At 37.9% G+C, this 25,490-nt stretch overlaps 1 protein-coding gene across 3 annotated transcripts in view; it reads right to left on the bottom strand.

Moving 5' to 3' along the window:
* Positions 1-280: 280 nt before the first annotated feature.
* PIK3CG (phosphatidylinositol-4,5-bisphosphate 3-kinase catalytic subunit gamma) overlaps positions 281-25,490 on the bottom strand; it is a 36,064-nt gene continuing 10,854 nt past the window's right edge. For all 3 annotated transcript variants that reach the window (XM_032201002.1, XM_032201011.1, XM_032201019.1), the window contains exons 3-11: positions 23,462-23,527; positions 23,138-23,363; positions 19,793-19,896; positions 17,356-17,502; positions 16,527-16,617; positions 12,429-12,559; positions 10,220-10,331; positions 7,452-7,609; positions 281-2,296 (exon numbers count right to left, since the gene is read on the bottom strand). In XM_032201002.1, coding sequence (XP_032056893.1) covers positions 2,015-2,296; positions 7,452-7,609; positions 10,220-10,331; positions 12,429-12,559; positions 16,527-16,617; positions 17,356-17,502; positions 19,793-19,896; positions 23,138-23,363; positions 23,462-23,527 — 1,317 coding nt within the window. In that variant the 3' untranslated portion in view covers positions 281-2,014. The remainder of the gene's footprint in view (positions 2,297-7,451; positions 7,610-10,219; positions 10,332-12,428; positions 12,560-16,526; positions 16,618-17,355; positions 17,503-19,792; positions 19,897-23,137; positions 23,364-23,461; positions 23,528-25,490) is intronic.

Raw genomic sequence — 25,490 nt, 5'->3', positions numbered from 1 at the left:
TTCTTTAAAGAACAAAACAGGAATGAATTAAGTGCTGCTATAAAATGGTAATATTCTTTTCACACTTTACCATTATAGTAATTGAAATTCTAACACTACAGACTCTTAAAATTGAAGATATTTGATATTCTCTGAAGTTATTAATATGGAACTAAAACAATTCCTCTAAGTGGAACTTTGGATATGCTTTCTTACTGAGACTACACAGTCTTGAAATGACTGGGTGACAATATTTACTGATATTTTGGGGGAAAGTGCTTATTCATGAAGGAAAATCAAATGAATAGAACATGTCAATTTATTTCAGATCTACAAAATACAAATCTAAAAATATGATTTTACAGACAGTATTCACCATTTAGTTTATACTTTAGTATGTTCTTAAGCCTATCTTGTAGAGAATGATAATAGAACAACAAAATATTCTACATTTTAACTTTTTAGATTTCCTTAACTGAGTCTGTCATATACATCAAAAATATTGCTGTGCACAGTAACCAACTAAACATCTGTATTTCAAAAAGAGGTTGCCTGTGTCTCGACAGAGACACCAATTACAGTACATTTATTAAAAATCCTTCCAGAATACACTCAGTAGTAACAGTGGCAGCAGTAGTTAAATTCTTAACAGTTCTGTGAAATTATTGAAGCAAATGATAACAGAATTACAAAATTCAGTTAATCATGTAAATGTAATGTAAAACCCATGTAAAACTACTATGAAAGAAGAAATTACACAGGCACAAGTGCAAAAAAGCAATATTGTAAGCCATCTTCTCTCTTTGGTAAAAATCAATTAGAAGGAAGTATACTATAATAATTGAAGTCAAAGACTAACTCATGCTATTTTTTTTCCTACCGTAGGCAGACCACATGATTTGCAGGTATCCTACAGTACACAAGTTAAAATTCTACTTGACACTGCCCATTTTTTCCTCTTTAAAGTTTAAATATTGAAATTAAAGATAAGGTATCTTTTTCTTTCATAAATAGCTTTTCAGTAGTATAGTCTCTTCAAGAATTTAAAAATAAATAGCAAAATATACACAATTTCAAAGATTATACTTAAATTCCTTATGGGTATATCCTGAAAATATATCTCCAAAGAATAAATAACTTTGGGTTTCTCGAATATTTGGTAAAATGTCAATTACTCTTATGTAAGGACTTTTCTCTGAGGAGTAAGGAAGTACCATTGCTTTTTCTATAAAGCTTTTACTATACAGGTGGCATTTTAGTAAATTTACAGTAAGAATATAATCTGTAATATAATACGGACCTTCCCCATTAATAAAATACAGTAAAAAAACTTCCAAAAATAAACCTTCAAAATTTCAGGTTCAAACCTGAGGAGCTTCCAGGGAACTCTGAAGTTCTCCTGGAGTGACAGTCACGCTCAGCTGTGTATGTCAGGAGGCTAAAATAACAGTAAGGGAATTTCTTCTAATAGTAGAATCAAAGCTGTTACCTACTGATGACACATTAAAAATCCAAAAAGAACGAAATGTTAGGAAAGGGACAAAGGGGAGTGATGTGGGTGAAGAACACTTGAGTGTAAACCATCCTGAGAAAGAAATACATTTCCTACAGGCATTTCAATGTATTTTAAATTGACTCTTTTTTCCCATTTGAAGGGCTTGACCCTCATGAACAATTAAGGTAATGCCATGGAAAATTTCTATTGGAGTTTGCAGGTTATCATCTTACTCAAGCTCCTCCTTCACTATTACTACAGAAAAAAAAAAAAAAAAGCAGGCCACATCAGCAAAGCAGCTAGGTAACAGAATCCAGCAACTGGAAACATCATTAGGCATTCAGGAAAAAATAAAAAGATCTTCACTGCAGGAAGATCTTCTGGAGCAGCAAAGCAAAAGCCCTTGCCTTTTTGAAGATCCAGTTAAGCTGCCAGCAAAGTAAAGGCAGTTTCGACTGCTCATTTATTCGGAATGCATAAATAATAACATGTAGATTCACTAACTTCCTATTCACACCTACAGCTAATTTACATAAAACGTTAAGCAGAATGCTTTTCTACTCCTTGCTTGATTCCAAGCACAAGATGTAAAAACCAGTTAAATTGCACAGTCCAGCCCTTATCCCTGCAAACCTCTATCTGATCAAGAAAATGCTTTTTGGCATCTTCTTCGCTTTTCCCTACTGTCAGTGCATCCCGGATATATTCGATATCCTCTTTGCTGGTTAATTGGGGCATTCCAGTCATCAGCATCATGGAGAACAGGATGATCAGCAGGTTTGTGTGATGTCGAAGAGCTAAATAAGCCTTCACGCATACATCCTACAAAAGAGAAGAATTGTTTGTTAATTGATGAGGTCAACTGAAAGGGATGGCTTAAGATTTTCACAGGAACTCAGGTATGAAGTGCTCTCACTGACCAGCACTATTCAATTACTGGCACACATCAGACAGAGGAGACCCAAGGGAGCTGTTCATCTGAGCAGAAACATTAAATTGATGTCTGCATCCCTTGCTCGCTTTTACTTCATTCATGAACACACCTGAGGGCAACAAGTCCTCTTCTGGTGTACAAACAAAAGGCACTGTTTAATAATATTATATTAATTGCTAAAGCATAAAGCCTTGGCTTCACCAAGATTTCAGATTAATTTCCCTGTTGTATAATCCCTTCCCGCGACTGTTAAAGAGCCAGCAGTAATTCATCATCTTCCTCTAAAGCTGGTAGGTTCCCATTTAAAGACCGTGGGACAGCAAGTGATACAGAACAAAGCAGCACCTCCAGAGGTCTATTCTTCATTTTATATAGACGTCTATAAAATGTGCAGAGGTGATGGCTTGCTAATGGAGAAGGTTTTTCAGGCTTGGTGTTCTGTGGAATTTTTCCATCTGACAGCTCTAGTTTAAACTCAGGCATGCTGCCTGGCTTTAGGACTGCTACATTTACTGTCATACCGGATTCAATGGATTATTGTTCTTGTTGTTTTTTAATTGCATTTTCACTTCCATATATAAATAATCTGTGCTTAGCAGCATAAACTTTAGAAGAATGAAATTTCTGCAGCTTGCAAAAACATGAAATGCCTTTTGAAAGAATACTTAACGATAAGTGACTGATACATAAATTGAAATGATTATTTCTTGTATTAAATTTATTACTCATTTACTTTTAGAAATGACATTTTAAGGAAAACAATGCAATGAAGAAATCAATCAAACATTACAAAGTTAAATTGGACCTGCAATGCAGAAATGTAAAAAGATGATAAATATTTCCAGGAAGGCTGCTGCTATTAAAACCCAAGCTGAAGCAATGCTGATTTTTACCCAACTAAATATTCATATTAACATTTCCAGAAATTTATATGTATGTATTTAAAAATTATATGAAATATGTGTGTTTTAATGTAAATCCTACCAAATCTCATTAGCTCTCTGGAATTTGGTTTATTTTTCACATGGTGCATGGGTTTTTCTTGTTCCTTAGAAACAGTAAGAATTGCACAAATAATCTTAACATGTATCACTGTTCACATCAGCATCATCAGGACAAACAAGCAGACAGGTTAGGAAGATACAAAGGAAGAAAGATGATACTTTGAAGATCTGTCTGTAGGGTTTCTTTCTTTCCTATTTTTTTTTTATTCCCTATTGCCTGGGCCCTTAAATCTTTCACTCTAAATTTCCAAATAAATCCTGTCCCAAAATAAGATGAGAACTTACAAACTCTAATGTCAGTTTAGTTCTTGCAAAGCAGAAGATGAATTGCAATGGTCAAAGCACAATTTACAATAGAAAACACAACCATCTTTTCACAGGGATTAGTTTCTCTCCATGACACTAGGAAAAAAAAATTCTACTTATGTGTATCAACTTCAAACAGGGAAATCTTGTCACAAGAGTTAGCGTGTGTTTTGTTCCTCTTGAAAGAGATGAAAGCTCTTTATAGTTATATCAAAGAAGGTTTTGCATTTCTCTATGGATGATATATTTCGCTACCGAAGGTGTCTGAAGACAGAGAAACAATTATGCAGTCAAGAAACTGGCATCACTACATCTCAAAAGGCAGTCCTTGTAAGAATTCAAAAGATTAAAAAAATCTGCATCTGCTTGTTACAGTTATTTATTCAGGCAGGAATTGAACAGGGGGTTGAATTAACATCTTTCAAGAAAAGTCATTTTTGTTACTTCTGAGAAAGGCTGAGAGAATTAAAAATAACACAGATGTGTGTGTCAAGGGTATGTGAATACCATGGGATTAGGAAAAAAACTGTTGACTAATATAAAGCCACAGGCAAAATGAGAGGAGCTGAGGAGAAAACAACCCCCCTTGTCCAACAGATAACAAAGAACAATTGATTAATTTGACAGCTTGAAACTGTCATAAGTGTTAGTATCCTAAAGGTCAAGCATTTTTTTTTAATATAAACTGTCCAAGTTCTGTTATATAGGTCATCCCTTTCCTGTACAGTATAATACAGAAAAAGTGGCTTTCAGTGATGAATTGTACATCCTTCCTCTTTCTATCACCTTTATTTGGAAACAAATGGTACAACCAGAAGAGATTATTGGATTAGCAGTGAAAATACAGACCAAGTCAGCAGGGTAAAGTAATGAAAAAAATAACTAATTAAATAAATGAGATATAATGAATGAAAGTTCATTCATAACTCAATGGAAAAACTAGTAAAGAAAAATTGAGGCGAACTAATGACAGCTATGTGGACAAAGCTCAAAAGACCAGGAAGGTCATCCTACTGAAAAACTTAGATATTCTAAGTGAAAAACTTGCATGCACATAGGAGTAAAAAAGTTGCACGGATTTCAGCCAAAGGCTGGAAAGGAAATGCTACCACATTTGACACTTACAGGAGGAGAAATCTGGACAGTACTGAGGCATCTGAAAAATTCACAGATGGTACAGAAAAATACTTGTCTTCTCAGATTAAGTCATGCTTATCAAATATTGTTTTCTGCTAAACATTTCTGTCATGTCATTAATAACCTCTGGCATCTATTTTTTTTTAAACCATTGTGAGAAAAACAAACAAAAAGGGACTCAAAATTCAGACTAACAGCTAATAGAAGTGAGCTTTGCTGCCGGTTTCATAAAGGCTGCCATGCCACTGACAGCTTTAAAAGTTCACTAATAACTAGCTATACTTGGTTGCAGTGGATTTAATCAAAGTTACCTGTCTAATTAGCCTTCTCTGTCGCCTGCAGTATGAGCTGTGGCTAACACATCTGTAGGGACTCTATCCAATAGGTGACAGAGAAATAAAATTAAAAAACTCATAGATATTTTCAAATATTAAAAGACTAAGGCCTGTAAAAACAAAGGATTCCTCTAAAGTACAACATATTTAATGTAGCTGAAGTACAAATTAATGAGAGATGCTCTTAAAAATTAATGAAGGATAAATGCTGAGACTTCTCCATTAATACTTGAATAAGTCAGCAGGCACAACGAATGAATCCCTATTAGGAAACACGATAAAACCAGCCAGTTGAAAAGTAAAGCTATCATTTTGTTTACTTTTGTACTCTGAACATATAATTTAAAAAATGCTTCTTTCCAGCAAAATCGTGATGCATGTCCTGCTCCATGTTACTATTTTACTTGTATAAAAGTATTTTGCTTTCAGCTTTCTTTTTGTTGGTCTTTGAGATAGAAAAGCCTTTCTTAGACAGAAAAGCCTTTTAATGTAGTACCAGTATATCAGGTTATTAACAGTATGTAATGAAGCAGAACTGTACATGAACTTACATTTTTTTCAGTCAGTATTACTCTGTCTGTGTCTAAATCACCCCACTTAAAATGACCAGGTCACATACCAGTCACAGTTCACAAAGGTAAAGCTTGTTAATCACTGCTCAACTGATTAATGACACTAATGGAACTGATACTAGCACTATCACAGCATTTCTGAACAGTCAGAGTAAAAAAAAAATAAGAAATTGTATTCAGACAAAGCCAGGACTTGCTACTGTATTACAGAGGCATTGCTTACCAAAGGAAGGCTAAGACCAAAATCACCTCCTGTTACTTTTGGTATTTGAGCTGCTGCAGTAAAGGTCAGGCATTCTCTGAAGAGCTGCATGATCCATATACACTAACACAACATCACCTCTCTGTAGACAGCAAGACGTTGCTACTCTTCCAATTCTCTATTAGCACGCTTTCATATTTTGAACTGTTTTCTGATTCCAAAACAAACGCCTTCTACAAAATGAAATATCCCAGATGGGTGTTCTGGCCCCACATGTGGGGAAGGCTTACAGCTGCTGAATGGCCACCCTTCTTGTATGCATAACAGGTCGCAGGCTTCTTTAAGAGCACAGGCTCAGCATTCCCCACTTCCAGAGCAAAACCTACCCTGCTTCTAAACCATTTGAGCTACAAGCCCCCTTCGAAACACCCACACTGTAATAAAGCTAGGCCTTGTGCAAAATAAAGATTCAAAAATAGCACCTGGTTGTTTGGTTATTTTCAGAGGTCTGAGCTCAAGGATGACAATTGCCTCGATATTTGCTGTACAATAACGTATATGTTCAAAGGGATGTATTCACTATCCAACAGTAAGTACTCAAAGTTGAAAAACAAACCCCTTACCACGTCAGAGAGACTTGTTCATCCAAAGATAATCCAGACATCTAATTTAGTCTTCTGCTCTGAGTCTAAGACTGGAGGAGACTTTTTCTTTTTATCATACATGAAACTTCCTTTCAAATCAGGCACATATTTAAAGTTCTTGAAGTTGTGCACAGGAATACTGCTCCAGATACCCATTTATCTCTGCTCAGCCATGCTCTCAGACACTTCACTAAATATACTAAACAACATTTTGCTTTGTCTCCTCCTTGCCGAGGTCTTACACAAGGTTAACAAAATCACAACTGTTTTTGTTCACTTTCAAATTGAAACTGCAATAGAATAAATTTTTAGCACTTTTCTTCTCTTTCAGAGCATTAAGTCCATCCACTTCACAAAACCAGAATATGATATGGTTTAGTACCATAGTACATTTCTGTCCAGATGCAGTAAGCTGAGCCCCAGGACAAGAGGGCAGAAGCAGGAGGAGTAACACTGGCACAGCCAGATGAGGAACACCTACTTGGACTACACAGAACACTCTGCTTAATGCTGTCAGTCTCCTCTACTGCCACAAATACTGATGTCCCTGACAAAGTTTTTTCGATCAAAACAAGAAACAAAGAAAGGACTGCCTGTCTGGTCTGCTGCTAACTGAAACCTGTCAGTGTGGCTTTGTGGGTGTTTGCATCCTAGTTCCCATAATCCTACAGATAATGTTTGCTTTTAGCTGGAGCTAAAATATCCCAGAATTGTATTACGATTCGGTAAATTTTATTAACATAATACCCAGGAGCATAGGCCTTTGAAATCTAAGGCACTAATGTTCATTTCAGAGAGTAACAAACACTGCTTAATTGACTTACAGCTAAATATTCACTTTACCTGAAATTTGTGGAAATGGAGACTTGTCTTCTTTCCGGAAGTCCCCATGACAAACAGAAAATCCGGAGTCAGCACAAAAGGAACTCTTTCCTTATTAATTCCAAGGAAGCTTTTATAATTCCCAAGAATATGGCCGAAATCAATATGAAAAAGGTTACCTTCATAAAAAGAAATCACAGTTAGGGTCAAATACAATAAATTGTCAAGAACACTTATTTGGATTCAACTAGATTTCCAAAATCTCTTTTTTGGGGGTAAATATGATTGTTCTTTAGTTCATCAGAAAACACTATTTTCTCTCCTTTTTTTTTGAAATACATAATCATGTCCTCCTGGCAAAGCTACTTTTTGTTTGTCTTTGGAAGTTGTTAAAAACCAGGCCCAACTGCTGTGTTTTCTAAATATACACTCACAACTTTTCAAAAATGAAGCTAAGATTCATTTGGATGGCTCAGCTCCCTAACAATCAGATCCCAGCACATCACTGCATGGAAGGAGGCTTTCTGATTACCTTACACATTGCCAGGGATTCTGGCACTGTCCAGCTCTTTGGCTAATGCCAGGCACTAGAACATGCTTCTTCCTCACCGAGCTGCATTACCAATTTATTCAGTACAGTACAGGAAGGTACATAAGTTTGCCTCGCCACCCTCTATGCAACTTTGAAATTGTAGTACAGTATCAGGTCCCAAGAAAGTGATGAAAAAAAACATTTTTAAGGACTGCTGCACCTATAGGACTAGAGTGCCCTGCTGCTCTTCAGATTATTTGATTACTTTGCTTGGCAGACAAGATGTAAAGAGTACTTAATAAAATACTTAAAAACATGTATTTGTAATAATGGTATGTGTATACAAAAAGATGAAACATCAAATGATGTAGGATGATACTTGGTAGTGACCCTTAGGTGGATGACCCTTAGATGTTCCAGCATTTCAGGCAGCTTTTGAGTCCCCATAACCTACCCCACATCTTTCTGGTTTCTGTTGTTCAAGGCAGCCTGTGCTAAACTCTCCTGCTAACCTGCTCCTGATTACACATGAATAACCTTTCCTTCACTGTCTCCCTTTCTACTGACCTGTCCCTCAATTTTCTGCCAACAGGCACTTACACTGAATTACATAATACTTATAGTACTATATATATATATTAATGTTGAATTTAGAGCCTTTTTATTTTTTTCCTCAAGGACTTCTGGTGAACTTTTTTTTTTTTTTTTTTATTGTAGTCTCCAATTAGCTCATTTCTGCCTTCAGGGTACTTCCTCTCTCCAGCCTTCAACTAGTAAAACTTTAACTACGATATGATTAATATTAAATATACAGTCATCTAACTAAACCCAAAAGTATTTTCTGTCTCTTCGCGTTATGTGAAGACTAATTATGAAGTAACAAGCTCATGAAACCGGAAGTAAATTTCTTAGACCAAATAAAACTCCCTCATATGTACTGCTTGATCTGGGGTCCTTTCTGGGACTTCCATATAGAAGTAAAATTGGGGGTGAATCACTACACAGTCACAGAAATAATTGCCAAGATTTGTAATACAAAAAATCTAGGTTCTTTCAGGAGGCTTGTAACCACATGGTGAGATGCTTCTTTCCTAGGGTATGGCATGGGACAAAAGGACCACAGAATGCTCATGTAACATGCTTGCACAGCCAACTTACACAAAAAAATCTGTGATTTATCACATCTTTAAACATATCAATGGCCTATTCACAGCTGACACGGTTGTGTTGACCTACCGAGTCACTTGTGAATGGTCTAGACAATGTCCTCCTCTAGACATTGATGTTAAGTAGACAACAGTCTGGTATTCACGGACCAGCAACCTTCTGGAAACACACCTGGTGCTCTTGCATCAGCTCATCAGTCAGGCAACCAAAAGCAGCAACCCTGCAAGAGTAGCTCCCCAACTCAAATTCAGGGTAGCTCTTGTTGGTTGGTCCAGGGGTGCCGCCCAGTGAAGATCTCCGATGTTGCAGGGAGTATGAGAGGTTGATAATTTCCCCAATTTTAGCTCATTAGTGGGTGTGATTAATCTTAAAGGTACCAGTTTGTCAAGTGTGCTTTGCCCCTGCTTTAGTATGCTCATGTTTAAATTGCTTTTAGTATGCTCACTTTTCTGATTATGCTTATGTTTAGAAGAAAAAATAGAAGTTGGTGTTTGTGCAGCTAAGGTTCTCTGCCACTATAAAATCACTGCAGCTTGGCATTCAGTTTGATGTCACTTTGTGTTCTGGTAGACGAGGAACCCTTTTGTCCTGTGACAAACCATCCTGCAGACTTCAGTAGTAAAACCACTGCACTCCACGTACACTTTCTAGGATTTTCTACAAAGGTATATAAACCAGTGATGTTCCTCCAGTAACACACAGTCCAGTAACATCTGCATTCTGACAGCAGGTGAATAGCTGTCTCCTTTGTAAAGTTTTTTGGCTTTTAGATCTTGTACCTAGACATAAAGATTACTTTTACATTCCTCATGACTTAGTTTGCAACACTCATCCTTGGAAAAGAACTGCATTGTTAATGATAAATATCTAGAGCTTATAAGAAGGCCAAAAGGGGTGACGATAGGCTTCGATGTCATGCAAGTACCTGAATTTGTAAGCAATGCTGACAGAACTGGATTCTTTTTCTTCATTCATTGTTACATGAAATATTTATTAGATTAAAACATAAATCTAGTGAAGTGTAGACAGTCCTCACATCTTCTGCAAAAATCTCAAAAAAAACCACAACCATCAACAAGCCCAAACTCACCTGTTTCTGTAATCATAATGTTATCGTTGTGCCTGTCTCCTATTCCAAGTACAAAGGTTGCCACACAGTATCCAGCACAGGAATAAACAAACCTTTCCACAGCTGCCTGAAACTAAAAATAGATATAAGAGATGTTAAATGCTTCAGTGCTACAAACTAATGTTTCTTCAGTCATTCTCAAATTTGTATGCCTTTCTGTCAGTGTGTATCAAGCAAAAGTTAAACAAACTGTCTTAAAAAGAACACTGTTGCACAGAGGAGATTAAGATCACAACCCTGCACTGCACTGGCTGTGGCTCTACACCTTAGCTCAAGTAAAATAAGCGTACAGTCGTTCACACCTTCTGAGAAAGAATAAGGGGAAGCGTGGGGAGCCTTTCCTCATTCCTCATTCCCCTGTGCTGCTTGGGGAGAGGGTGCAGAAGACAGTGAATGGGGAGAAGGTGTTTTTAGTTTGCTTTTAGGTTCTCACTGCTCTAGCTTGTTAGTAACAGGTAATAAATTACCTTAATCTTCCTATGTTGAGTCTGTCTTGCCTGTGACAATAATTGTTGAGTGATCTCCCCATCCTTATTTCAACCCTTGAGCCCTTTGCATCGTGTTTTCATCCCCTTTCCCTTTGAGGAGGGGGAGTGAGAGAGCGGCTGTGGTGGAGTTCAGCTGTCCAGCTGGGTAAAACACAATGGGACATCCACAGCTCCTCTGGGCAACCTGTTCCAGTGCCTCAGCACCTTTTGAGTAAAGAATTTCCTCGTAACACCTCATCTAAATCTCTACTCTTTTAGTTTAAAACCATTCCCCCTTGTTCTTTCATTGTCTGTCTGAGCAAAAAGTTGTTCTCCATCTTTTTTTTGTAAGACCAGTTTAAGTATTGAAAAGCTGCAATGTCTCCCTGAAGCCTTTTCTTCTCCAGGCTGAACAACCCCAGCTCCCTCAGCCCTTCTTCACAGGAGAGGTGCTCCAGCCCTCTGATCATCTCTGTGGCCCTCCTCTGGACCCACTCTAACAGCCCCACACCCTTCTTGTGCTGGGGGCTTCAGACCCAGACGCAGGGCTCCAGGTGGGGCAGAGCAGAGGGGCACAATCCCCTCCCTCCCCTGCTGGCCACCCCTCTGTTGATGCAGCCCAGGACGCAGTTGGCCTTCTGGGCTGCAGGCACACTCTGCTGGCTCATGTTGAGTCTTTCGTCCACCAGAACCCTCAAGTCCTTCTCTGCAGGGCTGCTCTCAATGAGTTCTTCTCCCAGTCTGTGCTCATGTCTGGGATTGCCCCGACCCAGGTGCAGCACCTTGCACTTGGACTTGTTGAACCTTACTAGGTTCACATAGGCCTATTTCTCAAGCTCATCCAGGTCCCTTAGGATGGCATCCCTTCCTTCTGGGATATCGACTGCCCCACTCAGCTTGGTGTCATCTGCAAACTTGCTGACGGTACACTCAATCCCACTGTCTGTGTCATTGACAAAGATATTAAACAGCGCCGGTCCCAGGACAGACCCCTGAGGGACATCGCTCGTCAGTGGCCTCTATTTGGACACAGAGCCATTGACTGCAACTCACTGGGTGCAGCCTTTAAGCCAACTCCTTATCCAGTGAATAAGAATAAGGAATTGGCTTCCTAAATAAAGGAGTTGTGAGTACCCAAACCTGTGCTTAAAATACTCTAAAACCACACTGCCTCTCAGTGCTCCTAGATGTCCTTTCAATCTGCTCCTCGTGTATCACTTCCAAATAACACTGACAAAGGAGCCATTTCTAAAGCATCCTGTTACTCAGGAGCCCGGCTGCCAGCTGGATGCAGAAGGCTCTTTCACAGAAGCTCACAGCTGAGCGCAGGGAAAATGAATGGATTTTTCAAACTCACTTAAGTAACAAAACCGTAAACACAACCGTGTTACAGTTAGAAACCCTCAATTAGTAGGGTGCATTGTAAAACTCTGTGTCCTGCTTTAGGCTGGGACACAGTTAATCTTCTTCACAGGAGCTGGTATGGTGCCATGTTTCAGATTTAGGAGGAAAATAATGTTGACAGCACAGTGATGTTTTAGTTGTTGCTGGGTAGTAAACTGTCTTCATTTCATCACACAAGTTTTAGGTGTTTTTCCCCGATTCTCTCCTCCATTCCACTGTGGGGCAGAGTAAGCAAACAGCTCTGTTGTGCTTAGCTTCCTGAAGGGTTAAACCACAACATCTGATTTCAAAGAACTCACCTTCTCCTCAATGACACATCTCTCCTTCAGCCACTGGTTGAGTATTTCATCCTTAAATGCGCCGGTGTTACCAACTGTACTCTGCTGAATTTTGGCAATTGTTGTAGCATCTTTCACAATTTCAATCATTCCTACAGAAAGCAAAGGAGAAAAGCCAGAATTTATATTAAATGTACATTAAAGCATATACAATTTGCAAAATAATAATTTAAACTGCAGTTTTTATACCAACCGCATAATGTCATTGCTTGTGAGCAGCTATTTATTTTACAAGCAACAGTGGTTCTTGCCCACTCCCGGCTGAAGCCAGCCAGAGCTCCAAACTACCCAGGCATCCTAAACTCTTCCATGAGAATGTAAAACCTTTTAAAATGGAAAGAATCACGCGATGAGTGTACATGAGGCTGCACGAGGCTTTTCCTGAGCAGAGGAAAAACCTCTCTTGTCCTGATACGCTGCAGGAGCGTGGCTACCACCCACTTGCTGAAAAGCTTCTCCCCAGCTTCACTGATTTGAGGAGCTGAAGAGAAGCCACAGCGTTGGGGTAGCCTGGAAACAAAAGTGATACCAGAGGAGCAGTGATGCAGATAGAGCTGTTGTGGGCCCTCCCACAGTAAATCCCATTTAAGATTACATGTGCATTAACACAAGAAGGTTCAGGAATACCAGCGTGCCAGTGGGTTGCTGGTGGAAAACTCTTGCTGTAGGTGCCTACACGTTGGTACAAGTCAGTAAGGACACACTGCTCTTCACCAGGAGAAAAACACAATCCAACAACCAGTCTTTTTCCCACTGGCCATGGGAGGGTCAACAGCAGACAAGGGAGAAAGTCCCTAAACTGAACAGATCCTCACAAAAGCAAATCAGTGCATCACAGCAATATGTGCAGAAACATGGAATTTACCCTTCATACTAACAAGTCATACAAAAATCGGGTACCCTAGAGAGAGAAAGAAGAAAGGGAGGCTACATTGCAATGCTGCACTGTAGCCAAGACCAGCAGATGCAGTCTCCTCTTATATTCTATATGCCTGTATGAGGGAAGGTCAGATTTCAGATGAATTTATTTGGTAACTGGAAATATATTTTCTTCCTCCAGTTCAAGTTCAACAGTGTCTTATAGGTAAAAGCCTGGCCTCAGTTCCAGCTGAATGATAAGCAACCAAACAGAAATATCCCTTTCTCTCAGAAGTGACTCAAAGCAGTTTCTGATTTGGATTCAGTTTGACTATCTGAAACAGATTTCTACCTATTCATTGTCCTGCTCTTCTGCAAGTAGTGAATTATGTGCAAATTTTTCAGTAACAGAAAAAAGAATAGTAATCTCCAGCTCCATGCATAGATAAATTCTCCTCTGTCTTCTATGCATAGATAAATTCTCCCCTGGTGGTATTTCCTCTGTCATGAAAAAGACACGGTTTTGTTTGTAACTAAACTATTGTGGAAATATGACCTCCAAAAACCACCACCACCAAATTAAAAACCTCTGCATTTTGTCAAGCTGTTGCTTTCCTCCTCAGTGAGTTCCAGATCACATTCCAGCTGTTGAAAGCTTCCCCCTTCTGTGCTCACAAATCTCCCTCTACCGGTCAACAGCTTCTTGATTCCAGGGGAGTGGAGCTTTTGCAGGAGGCATCTTCTGCTTTCATTTTCATTTTCAAGTTCTCCCAGCAAAGCTGTATTGATTAGCAGTGTGAAAAGCCTGCAGATTTTAAAGCAGATGCTCACGAAAGCCCTTTACTGATCGTTCTTAACTGTAGTGCCAAAAGACTGATACAAAACCTACACAAAATGTTGTAAAGATTATTCTGCCTGAGTAAATACTTTAAAGGCACCAAGGTAAAAATAAAAATAAAATGCTGAAATAGTAAATCTCTACTGGGAAATCCCTCTAAATACAGATCTGTCTCTCTGTAGGTATGGTTAGTCTTAGGCTTCAGTTACTGGGAAAGTGTCTCAGCTGAGCTGCTTCAACTGGGAGGAATCCACAGTGTTTCTAGGGATCTGTGGTACTAAAGCAGGTGACTTTTACATTATGTGCCAGCTTGAACTTTTTAAATTTGGCAGTGATACAGCTTAGTAAGTAGTGATAATTGCTCTGCAGAGCCAGGAACATATGGCAACGTCAAGGGGAGAGATAATAGGGTACGATCTTTTACCGGTGATACACAGAAGAGAAAGTTCTTCCTCCTGAGGTCTATTTGGCAGCAGCAGTGGAGAGGGCAGATGTTTCCTACACTGCAAACTGCATTAAATGCAGATGTCTCCAGCAGACTGAGAAAGATCTATACAGGAGGGGATACCAGCCAGGTGTCAGGAAATCTGTAAGACGCTCGGCTGTTTTCATACACTCAGTGTAAAATGTGGTATTGTCCTGGTGTAAATACACAGAAAATGCACCAAGTTTCACGGAAATATTATGAGGTAGGGAAGAAGCAGCTTGGAAGAAAACCACAAATGAGTATCATGAAGTAATGTTTGCATCTCACCACTCTTTGGCTGTGTTCCAAACAAGCATAAGCTCTACATCAAAGCGCCCCAGATTGGGTATTACTAATTTAGGCTGCAGGTATTCTCAGCAAAAGGAACAGAAGCCTTTATGTGATTAACCATGCCCCTACTGTGGTGCTGGGGGGGTGCTAAATTCTTACATCTCCACCATGCAAGTAGGAAAACTAACAATTATTTCCTAATCAAAAACCAAAGAATGGGGAGTCAATTAAGAATTCATGAAAGAAACCTGAAGTCTCTAAGTTGGATATGAGAATGCTATGGTCACTAGCAGAATTCCTGCATTTTCCCCAATTATTTCAATATGTTAAATTGCCTTAAGATGATTTTAAATAAAATTAAACAAAATCCTGAAATCTGTCTAAAAGAAAATAGTTTGTTTGTTTGTTTTGTTTTTTTATAACCTACCTAAGGGTAAAAAAAAGAAAAACACAACTCCCTGTATTTACAGTCAAAGTGCAGTTAGGATTTTGATATATTGTGTTCCATTTCCTTTATTAGAATTCTACCAATATGATTTATTTAGTTTTAAAACACTTATATTAAGAGAAAGGAAACTTGTGTGTCATGCAACCGATTATTTTATCGGCAAGACTGGTTTCTCTGCATTGCTAAGAAATCTTGAAGCCAAAAGAAAAGATGATAAAAATTTTATGTGGCAATGTATTTTAGAGATGAAGTACATTACAGATATTTATTAAAAAGAATTCTTAATTTTATTGGGACTCAGTTCATCATTCTTCAATCCATAAAGCAAAATATTTTGTAGAAATTAAATGATATTTATATTATCATCACTTTATCTATCCAGGCAGTTATTATCATACTGCTAACTACACAGATGACAGGAGTTAATAACCTTAGTAATTTTTACATGTCCAGGCTTTGAGTAAATGGCAGAGCAGTACTTGTTAATCCATCTCACTGATGCATGGTTTATACCTGCCAAAGCGTTCTTTTCAGCACCAAAGCTTCATTTGGACATGGCTGATTTTTCTACATGAAGGAGGTTTTTCCTCCAGCCAGTTGTTCATGAACTGGTCAGTAAAATTAACTCTACAAACAATTCTGTATTATCTGGGTACTAGGAAACTGTACAAAGTGGATGGGCTAGGATACATAATATATGCAAACTCAATCACAGTGAGTCAGCTTGGAGCCATCAGAAAGTACAAATTATAAATCAGTTTGGCATTTCTGGGTGTAAATGGACTTTTCCCAAGCTAATCAAGCTGCTCTACACACCATCACATGGTCCTCCTGGAAGCTTCAAAAGCATCTCCTTGATTTCTCCCAGCATAAATTCTAGAAAACAGATGATCTGTGCTGTGTTACCTAATGCCCAGTGAGGACTATTGACTGAACAGCCTGTTAACTAATGTTGTTGCTTTTATGTAGTACAAGGTATGAAGTTTTAGGTCAGGAAAAAACACAGATGTTTTGTTATTTTAATCCTTTTCTCTGTTTCGTTCTTATTAATACATTAAAAAACATCTGGAATAAGTCATTCACTTTCACCACTTCTTCATACCAAGTATGAATAAATGATATTTTAAATTTCTAATTACAGTAAGCATGATCTCATACCTATTTTGTTCCCTGTAGAAATACAGCCATACGGTAGCAAACAGAGGTCCAAGGATTCTGCTTCCCAAATGGATTCCATAATTCGAAGAATCTAGTAAAAACAAAATGCATACACTAAGTTATTTCAAGTTGTTTGGGCATTATTTATTACTCACAGAAATAATACCACCCATACGTCTGAGACAGGGCTGAGCTTACTTGTCTATTTTGCTGCTTGAGAGATAAACACAGAAAGCATTCAGCCATTTAAAATTATCACTTACAGAACCCGGATTAATATTTCCTATCCTGTCCTGTGCTCAGGCACTCTCTGGTGTTTTATAAAGTATTAATAAGTACCTTGTGTGATTTCTACATGATATGAGATTGAACACATTAGTAAGTACACCCATTTTCCCCCATAAATACTACCAAAAGTGCTAACAAGCCAGTTTGTCAGAACAATCGATGAAATATTACTGCAGCAATGGTACCTGCCAATTTCTTTTTCATTTGTAACTTCACCCATTGCATAAATAAATCATAGAAACTCTTTGGAAAACCAGGCCATCTTGCACTAAATAACAGATTCCTTCTCTAGAACACTAAAATGTGGAGTATGGATGGCATATGGCAGGAAAAAACAGGGTAGCAGTAACATAAAACACTGTAGTACAAAAAGAAGATCCAGTTTTAATATCAGCTTCTCATACAGCTTAAAAAATGAAAGACGGCCTCCTATTTTATGTGGACAGTAAAGAAAATGCGTACATTTCTGAAAAGTAAAACAATAGTTAAATATTCACATTATTCACTTTACAGCTATAACACAGCATTTTAGCTATCATACCTGTAAAATAAGCATGTCCTGGCGGAGGTCATCTCCGTGTTTGAAGATGATGCCTATGGTTTCATTTGATAGAGCGGTTGGATCTGCACATTTAAACTCAAGCCACAGGGGCTTCTTCTTAGATGCCATCACTTTACATTTTTCTATCTGTGAAAGACACATTTATTGCTAGGCATTGTACTCCAACATAACACAGCTAACCTTTTCATACGTCAGCTACAGAGTAGTTCACAAGCCTTCAACCTGTTATACCACACAAAACACGCCGAAATGACATGTAAAGAATGGTACTCAGCTGCCACCGAAAACCTCCTGAACCTGCAAAGCTTTTAACACCCTGCATGATAAAGGGAAAAGCATGCCCTGACTCTCTGAAACTGGATTTAACTTGTAAATCTGCTTCGGACAGAAAGAACTTTTGAACCAGGAATAAAAGCTTCTGACATAATTGGCAAATATTGAACTTCCCAACAGCACTCTGAGAGCTGCTTTGCAAACCAGGAAAATAATAGTTGTCCAATGCGATTTGCCACATCATCTACCCTCATGACTTCTAGTCACCTCGGTTATTCCAGAGTGCTTGATTTAATTCAATTTCCTAAGCAAATCATTCAGTCAAATTCATGTGGAAAATGGCACTTGTGAAAGTAATTTAACATAACAATTCATAAAATAACAGAATAAACACTCATTTAGCTTTGCTAGATTTTTAATCTTGAGAAGTTCAACAATGAAACTACAGAAATTACATAATTTCAAATGTTTTCTCAACTAATTATGTCTAACATGAAAGTAGTATTAACGCTTTCCATTCTGGAATTCCTAGGTCTTTGTTGGAACACAACCATGTACAGTAAAGGCATCTAAAATGTAGGATCTAAATCTAGATCTAGGCATCTAAGAAAGCATTTGCACGCTAGTATTTGAGAGCCGACCAAATTAATGCCAGAAAAAGAGTATTTTGGAATATTTGTGTTTTGTAGATTGAGGTTCTGAGCTTGCAGTTTGAAAGAAAACAGTTTTTACAATTTTATTTTTTTTTAAAGAAAAAAAATGCTTATCTTCGAATGTACTAGAAACACTGATTTTGCTCCTAATATCTGGTTTAGAATGTTCAAATTTCAGGCTAAGAGGATTTTAAGCTTATGAACAAGTAACACTTGCTAGAATTAAGACGAAATTAAAGCTTACCAATGTAGCTCATTGTATCAAATGTGTCTGTTCATACAGTTTGAAGAAAAAAAAAAAATAAAAGGCTGTAGCCCATCTATTTTTGGGCATAACTACTTTCCTTTGTAAATTAATTGCTTCCTGTATCTAGGAAGGTCCTGGTAGGGCTGCACACTTCCTGTTGTGAAGGAAAACTAGAAAACACTGAAATATGTTTTATTTTGAAGTCTATTTTTTATTAAAATGTTAAATCAATGAAGTCTAAATGTTAAAAAAAGTATAAAAGTATAAAAACTGATGATATTTAAACTAAGATTTTGAAGAAGTCCGAAAATTTATATTCTTGAGTAAATAATGTTTGCATTGACTTCTGTTCTCACAGTACCTCTGTCATGCCCAGCTGGTAGGTGTCAGCTCTTTCGGTCTGACGATAGACTAGGCTACAGCCTGTGCACCAAGGCATGTGTTTATTTAACATGAACATGGACAGATATGGAGAAATAGTATAATTTACCCAAATGAGTACCCTACTGACTGGGTTGTGGGCTCCCACTCGCTGCACATCAAGTGAATCCAAAGATCTTCATTGTGCTTCTTCACCCAAAACTCACATTGCATAATAGGTGCAAGAGCAAATCTACTTTCACAACACATCTGCTGTTTTATTAAGCACGTTTTTAGCTTTGCAAAACATGCAAAGGCATGACCCTTCACAATCTCACCACAAAACTGTAGGAAGCAACACAGAAAAAGAGTGTTTCTTAACATGTTTCTAACAAAACACTATTTTGTATTCTAATAAAAGCATCACAATCAACATAAAAATATTGAAAAAAAAAATCAGAAATAGCTAAGGTAGACATTTCTGTCTAGTAAAACCAGGGTCTGAACCTAAACCTTAATGATGTGAAGGTCAGACACATCTTTAAGGTAAGACAGAGAAAGTAACTGTAGGAACAAACTGCATATCATAAAGCCCCTGAGGTCAATTGAAACAGTTTTATGCAGGTATTTAATGTAAAAAAAGTCAGCTACCTGGTTAAATCCTGAATTTAATTGACATTTAATGATAAGGATTTTATGGTGTTTTTTGTTTTAGTGCATGGTAGCATGTAATTACATTTAGAAAAATGCCATTAGCTTTGGGAATAAAATCTCTCTGAAGCCATGAAATATCATATTTCATGAAAAAAAAAAAAAATTTACCAAATGAAACATACTTGCAAATAGGAGATTCTTTTTCAAAAAAAGGATTTGTACTACTTACCACTAGGGCTCCTGCTCTTAGCCCAGGATCATATGGGACTCTAAAACTTTCTGGAAGTTTGCTGCTCTGTAGTTTTTCAAGCTTTTGTCTCAGCTGTGCGATAACTGCAATTGCAAGTAAGAAAAGTTATTGAAATCAGAAGTTGGAAGGAAAAAAGTTATAGCTAATCAAACTTGTTAAGCATCACGATTTAGCTAAGAGAGTCCCCATTTAGTTTTAAATTGCTTTCCTCAAGGATGTTCTGATTTGAGGAATGAAGGAAACTCCTTAACTTGCTTTATGAATGGGGCTGTTTCAGACACTTAATGCTAGTCTTCAAGCATCTCACAAATCATGAGCCCTCTACATGGTGTTGAAAGTACTACACAGTGCTTGGTGTTCTTCTGAAGACTACCTCTAGGGTTTAGGAGATTACATTAAAATGTCACCCTTCATTTAAAAAGAGCAAAACAACACAGTACAACACAAAAAAAATATATTTTGACCTTATAACTGCCAAGGAAAAATCGATACATCTACTTCAAAGGCTCAGAAGGAAGAAGCAACTAAAAGCACCCAGCATTTTCCATTATTTTGACCTATCTCATTGCACTTACAGCCAGACTCATGGCTTTTGAATTCTTGGAGCATTGTGTACTATAACCATAAGGCATTCAACTACAGAGATACTGAATTTACCATCCAAGGTTTCCTGTTGCAGCCTTGTTAACCTCATATTCCAGGAAGAAGAAAATTTGCAGCTTATTTTAAAAATACAAAACTTTTTATGTTTACATTTAAACTCGATCTCTTTATTCATAAAACCTCAAGCTTTTGAGTCTTTAGCTTGAAGCAGTGTGCATAATACCACACGTGATGCACTCTGCTCATCTCAGCTAACAGGCCTGAGCAATATAAGCAAGACATTGGATATTACCCTTTGTTAGGAGAAATACCTGAATGCTGCTCTAAAGAAAAAATAATGAACCTACACAACAGAGACTAAATACACATGTTCAAGAACTTTTGGTGCTAAAAATTAAAAAGCAAAGAAATATTTTAATGATTGCCATGGACCTGGATATCTAATATATACAAAATTATGACATTTCAAAAGCTGCCATCAAATTAAGAAAGTCAAGCCAAGAGAATTCACAGAATACACATGGGAAACCTATTCTAAATGCTCTTCTAAAAGAAGTATCTAGAAATGCCAGGCGATTGATGTGAGTGGTTAAAAAAAATAAAAATAATCTGACAGCAAAGATACAGGAGCTGATAGTAAAAATTAGGTGTTAGCTGATTTTAAAACACAAGCAAAAGCACTTGCTAAAACAATTTCCAAGTTGACCTAGCTTAAGAACAAAGTACTATGCATTTTAAGAAAAGAAACAGCTGCAAAGGCACGTACTTGGAAGACAAATCATCTAATACAGTGGTGATGAAAGCAGACAATCCTATCTAAGCTGGTAATACTATGATCTTAAGAACTTATTTATTATTACTTGTTATGTTTAAGTATAAACAAAGAGATTACATGAAAAGTGAAAGAAAGTTTGATGGCATGATTGCTACTGGAGTACCACAGACCTAAAAGCAAATTAAAAAAAATAAAAAATCCACAAGCATGGGAGGAAGAAAAACATATACAAGAATTAGAGGAGTCAGCATGACAGAATGAAATGAAACAGTCTAAAGCATTCAGGCTTAAAATATAAATAAATAAGAGTATTAGGAATGGTAGGGCAAATAAGCAATAAGCTAAGCAAGAAACCTTAGGAAATACATTTAAAAAAAATAAGAAGTACAGAACGCCTATAGGAAAAATTATATCCTCAGTAATCTGAGAATAAATTAAACTAGATATGTCATTAGTAGGACAGTCTGAATGGAAGCCTTATTCAGTGGAAATGTCAATTATGTAAGACTTCTCTAACTGTTCTGCTGTAGATTAAATACAGAGATTCTTTAATTTCAAAATCTGGTGGGTGTTAATGTGATTGCTTTCTCCTGAAACTTTTCTTCTTTTCCCACATACCCCTCACAGATAATGCATTATGGAAACCACTGCTGCTACAGACGTACATCTGCAAGGCTGTAAATTTCTTTCTGAAGCATTTGAATCTGACCAAATGTGTTTAGATTATATAGCACTTTTAGATAAATTTAAAATGCTGTTTACCAATAATATTTCATATGCATTTAGTAAGTCTTGTGATTCACATTATGTGGCAATGTAACTGATACCACATATATTGAAGAATAAACGCATATTTCCCTTTAAATTTCTTCGTGATTTCAGAAAGTGACTTTTTCAAGTGACAAACAATTCTAGTAACAAAGGCAGTACCCAATGCTCCGTGTTTTTACCATGGTTTTGATACAGGAATCTCCAACCCCAAACAATCTCTCCTACCAGCCAGTGAGTACAACAGGCAGCTCCTCAGAGGCCTCCTCACTTCTCCAGACAAGGTCTGCAAGAACATCTGCATCCTGACCACCACCCCAGCCACCTCCATGTAACCAGAGCAGGAATGACTTTCTGAACCAAGGACTTTGTGGCCTAGAACACACTAGGCTGAACACACGGGAGGAGCTGGTCTCTCTCTACTGCTTTTAGGATTTGAATATTGTCATATGTCTCGTGCACTTAGTCCCAGCTCCAAGCAACTAACAGGAATAACGACAAAAAAGCTTTTAAGGAAGTCGGTAAAACAAAACAAAACAAAAAACCCTGTTTCCAAAGCAGTGCTTACAGGAACTGAAAGCAACAATACCACATTTGTGTCTCACAGGACTCCTATTCATCACATCACAAAGCACCAAAGATGTGCTCTGATTCAGGGCTGATCCACCAGCTTCTTTGTGACCTAGCAGAGACTGTCCTCAACTCCTCCATGGTCTTGCCAAGGGTGCTGGAGTGACTGCTTAGGATAAGGCTGTGTTTCTTGGCAAGTGTCCTTGTTTGTGTTCATTTCCAGTTAATGTTCATGCCCCGGGTTGGTACTTTTTTCAGTGCTGGCATTGAACTAAAGGATATGTACAAGATCTTAACCTCCCAGTTGCATGGCATGAGGTTCACGAAGATAAGTTAAAGCAGCATGAAAATGTACGGTCTACAATATTAATATTCCTCCTTTTTGGGGTGGAAAGAGCAAACAAATGTATTATCAGTTCAATCACTATCAACTTACACTGGCATTTTATAAAAAGTACTAACAGCACCCTTTGACTATCTGTGTAGACAGATATCTACAGCATCATCTATCCATGATTTTTTTTAATAAACAATTTGATGTCTATATTTTCACACTTAAAGGGAAAAACAATACTATTACAAATGTAGAAATGCCTGTTAGTGCATACCTTGAGAAGTGACATCGTATTTTTCTGCAGAAACCGATTTTATCTCCATTGTGACTTTATGCAGCAATTCAATTACTTGAACCTGTTTCATGAAATCGTGCAGCATTGCTTTTCCACAGCCCCTAAGATAGGCTTCCAGGATCACAGCAAATCTCTGCTGGTAGTGCATGGACTGGGCAATCTCGCTTCTTAAAAACCAAAACAAGAAGTGACCGATTCTTTTGTTCTAGAGGTGAAGTAAAACATTACAATTAGCACACGTGACAATTTCTTGACATGTTGCCAGTAACGTAGCATGAGTTGGCTGTATTTTAAAGTACTTACCCTCAAACCCCGTTTTAGCAGAAATCTAGCTAATGCACTGTCATGATACGGCTCAAATTTCACAGCCTGAGTAACACAAACAGAGAAGACATGTTAGTAACATATTTAAGGCACTTACATTTTATAGTTGCATTTAATACTTTACAGATGACATACAGAACACACTGATGTAAGAGAAGAAACTGTAATAAAACAGGCCTTTGGAGAAAACAATGTTGAAGAACAAATAAATGCTTTTTGTGCGTGTTTCATTCAGCAAGCTCCTTCTATCTGCAATAAGTTCTTTTCAGATTTGTTATTGATGGCACAAATAAAAGCAAGGCAGGGGCTGGCTAAGCAGTGAGACCAATCTGAGCTCACGAATGCCAGTGAAACAACCCAACACCATTTTCAGGCCACAGCAAAAACCAATAAAATGAGAACAGTCCGCAGTCTGCCTGACACAGGGAATGCTTGAAAAGAATATTGCCAAATAAAATTATGTGTTTGTAATCATTTTTTAATTAAATTTCAATTTGGAAGCACCATTTTTTGACTAAATCCACCACCTCAGGACTCATGCACCAGGGTTTGTGGCTGTGATCCCCAGCACTAACAGCAGCAGCAGAGGATGGAGGAGCAGCTTTTCAGTGCACCTCATCTCAGGCCCTCTTCCCTTCAGCCCCTAATGAACCCCAAACGGAAGGAAGGCTCTGATACATGCCCTATTCTGATGGAGCACAACTAAGAGGAAGACTTCACCAGTTTGTTTTTTTTTTTAATGACTCCATGAGCACAGACCTTTTTTCTCTTCCTATAGCCACTCCCTTCCACCTAAGCCCACAGATATTTCAATGCTGCTGCCAACACAGGGTGGAAACAAGAAGTCAGCAACTTTTTTTGAAGAGCCAGGACTGGATTATTATTTTTTTAAACTGTTATTCTCACCCTCACCACAACAACCAAGTGTCTACAAAAAAAGAAAAGACGCCTGTCACATGTTCAGGCACTGGGCTGTGGTGGGGAACTTGTCCACTTCAAGTGCGTTTTCCAGCAGCTTCTTTCCTGTTGATTGAAGGAGTTGAGATCCAAGGAGGATCAGATTGAGGCTAACGGGGAAGAAAGGTAGGCATGTATATCCTGTGACATGAAAAGGGAAATAAGAAGCAAACAATCTCTGAACAGTCACAAAATCCCTCATGTAGACAGAGGTGGCTGGAGACTGGTGTCAGGTTCTGGAAACAGCGAGCCAGGAAGCAGGGAGATTAAGGACAAAGGGATGTGCAGAGAGTCTGGTGTGTGCACTATGCTCAGCTTTCAGAAGCATCAAAGTATGCCAACCTCTAGCGATAGCTATTCAACGCAATATAATGGCTCTTTCAAGACCACTCTGCCCTACAGCTTGCAAAGGAGCAACCAAGGCACCACGAGAGGCCTACAAAATTCATCAAACCAGTCACAGGGTCCTATGAGCTCTTAAAAGTATCGCAGCACGCAGCTGTATTTTTATTAGTAGTATTAAAATATCAACACCATTTCTGAAATGTAAATATTTTTGCGGGTTTATTCAAGAGAAAAAAAAAATCAAGCTTTTTCAGTCAGCCTTCTAGAATGAAGCAACCCATAAAAAGCTGTAAAGACTTGTTCCTTCCAGCTGCTGAATGACATTGAAGGAAGCCAAGCACCAGACTTGCCCTTCAAGAGTCTCATAATTCTGCAAGAGCTGTCTTGACCATCTCTGCAATACTGTTTTATTTCCCCAAGCAACAACATCTTATTTAGGAAAGATAATGAAAGCTCACAAGCATACCTTGATTATAAGATAAATACAACCTTTTACTTAGTCTGCGAGATTATGGCTATGAGTTTTTTTTTTTTTTTTTATATAAAAAACTCTTTTCACTGCAACAAGGCACCAAAAAGCAATGGTTATTGCATAAATTCAAATGGATTTGCTTGCAGGTCCAAGACAGGCTGTCACAAACCTCGTTGTGGTATATGTTTTGCTGAACGTTTGTACTGCATATCCCTGAAAAAGAACTTCAGAATG

The sequence above is a fragment of the Aythya fuligula genome, chromosome 1 (assembly GCF_009819795.1).
Source record: "Aythya fuligula isolate bAytFul2 chromosome 1, bAytFul2.pri, whole genome shotgun sequence".
NCBI classification, from domain to species: domain Eukaryota; kingdom Metazoa; phylum Chordata; class Aves; order Anseriformes; family Anatidae; genus Aythya; species Aythya fuligula.
The sequence above is the reverse complement of the archived record's forward strand: the minus strand, read 5'-3'. Positions and strand labels throughout refer to the sequence as shown.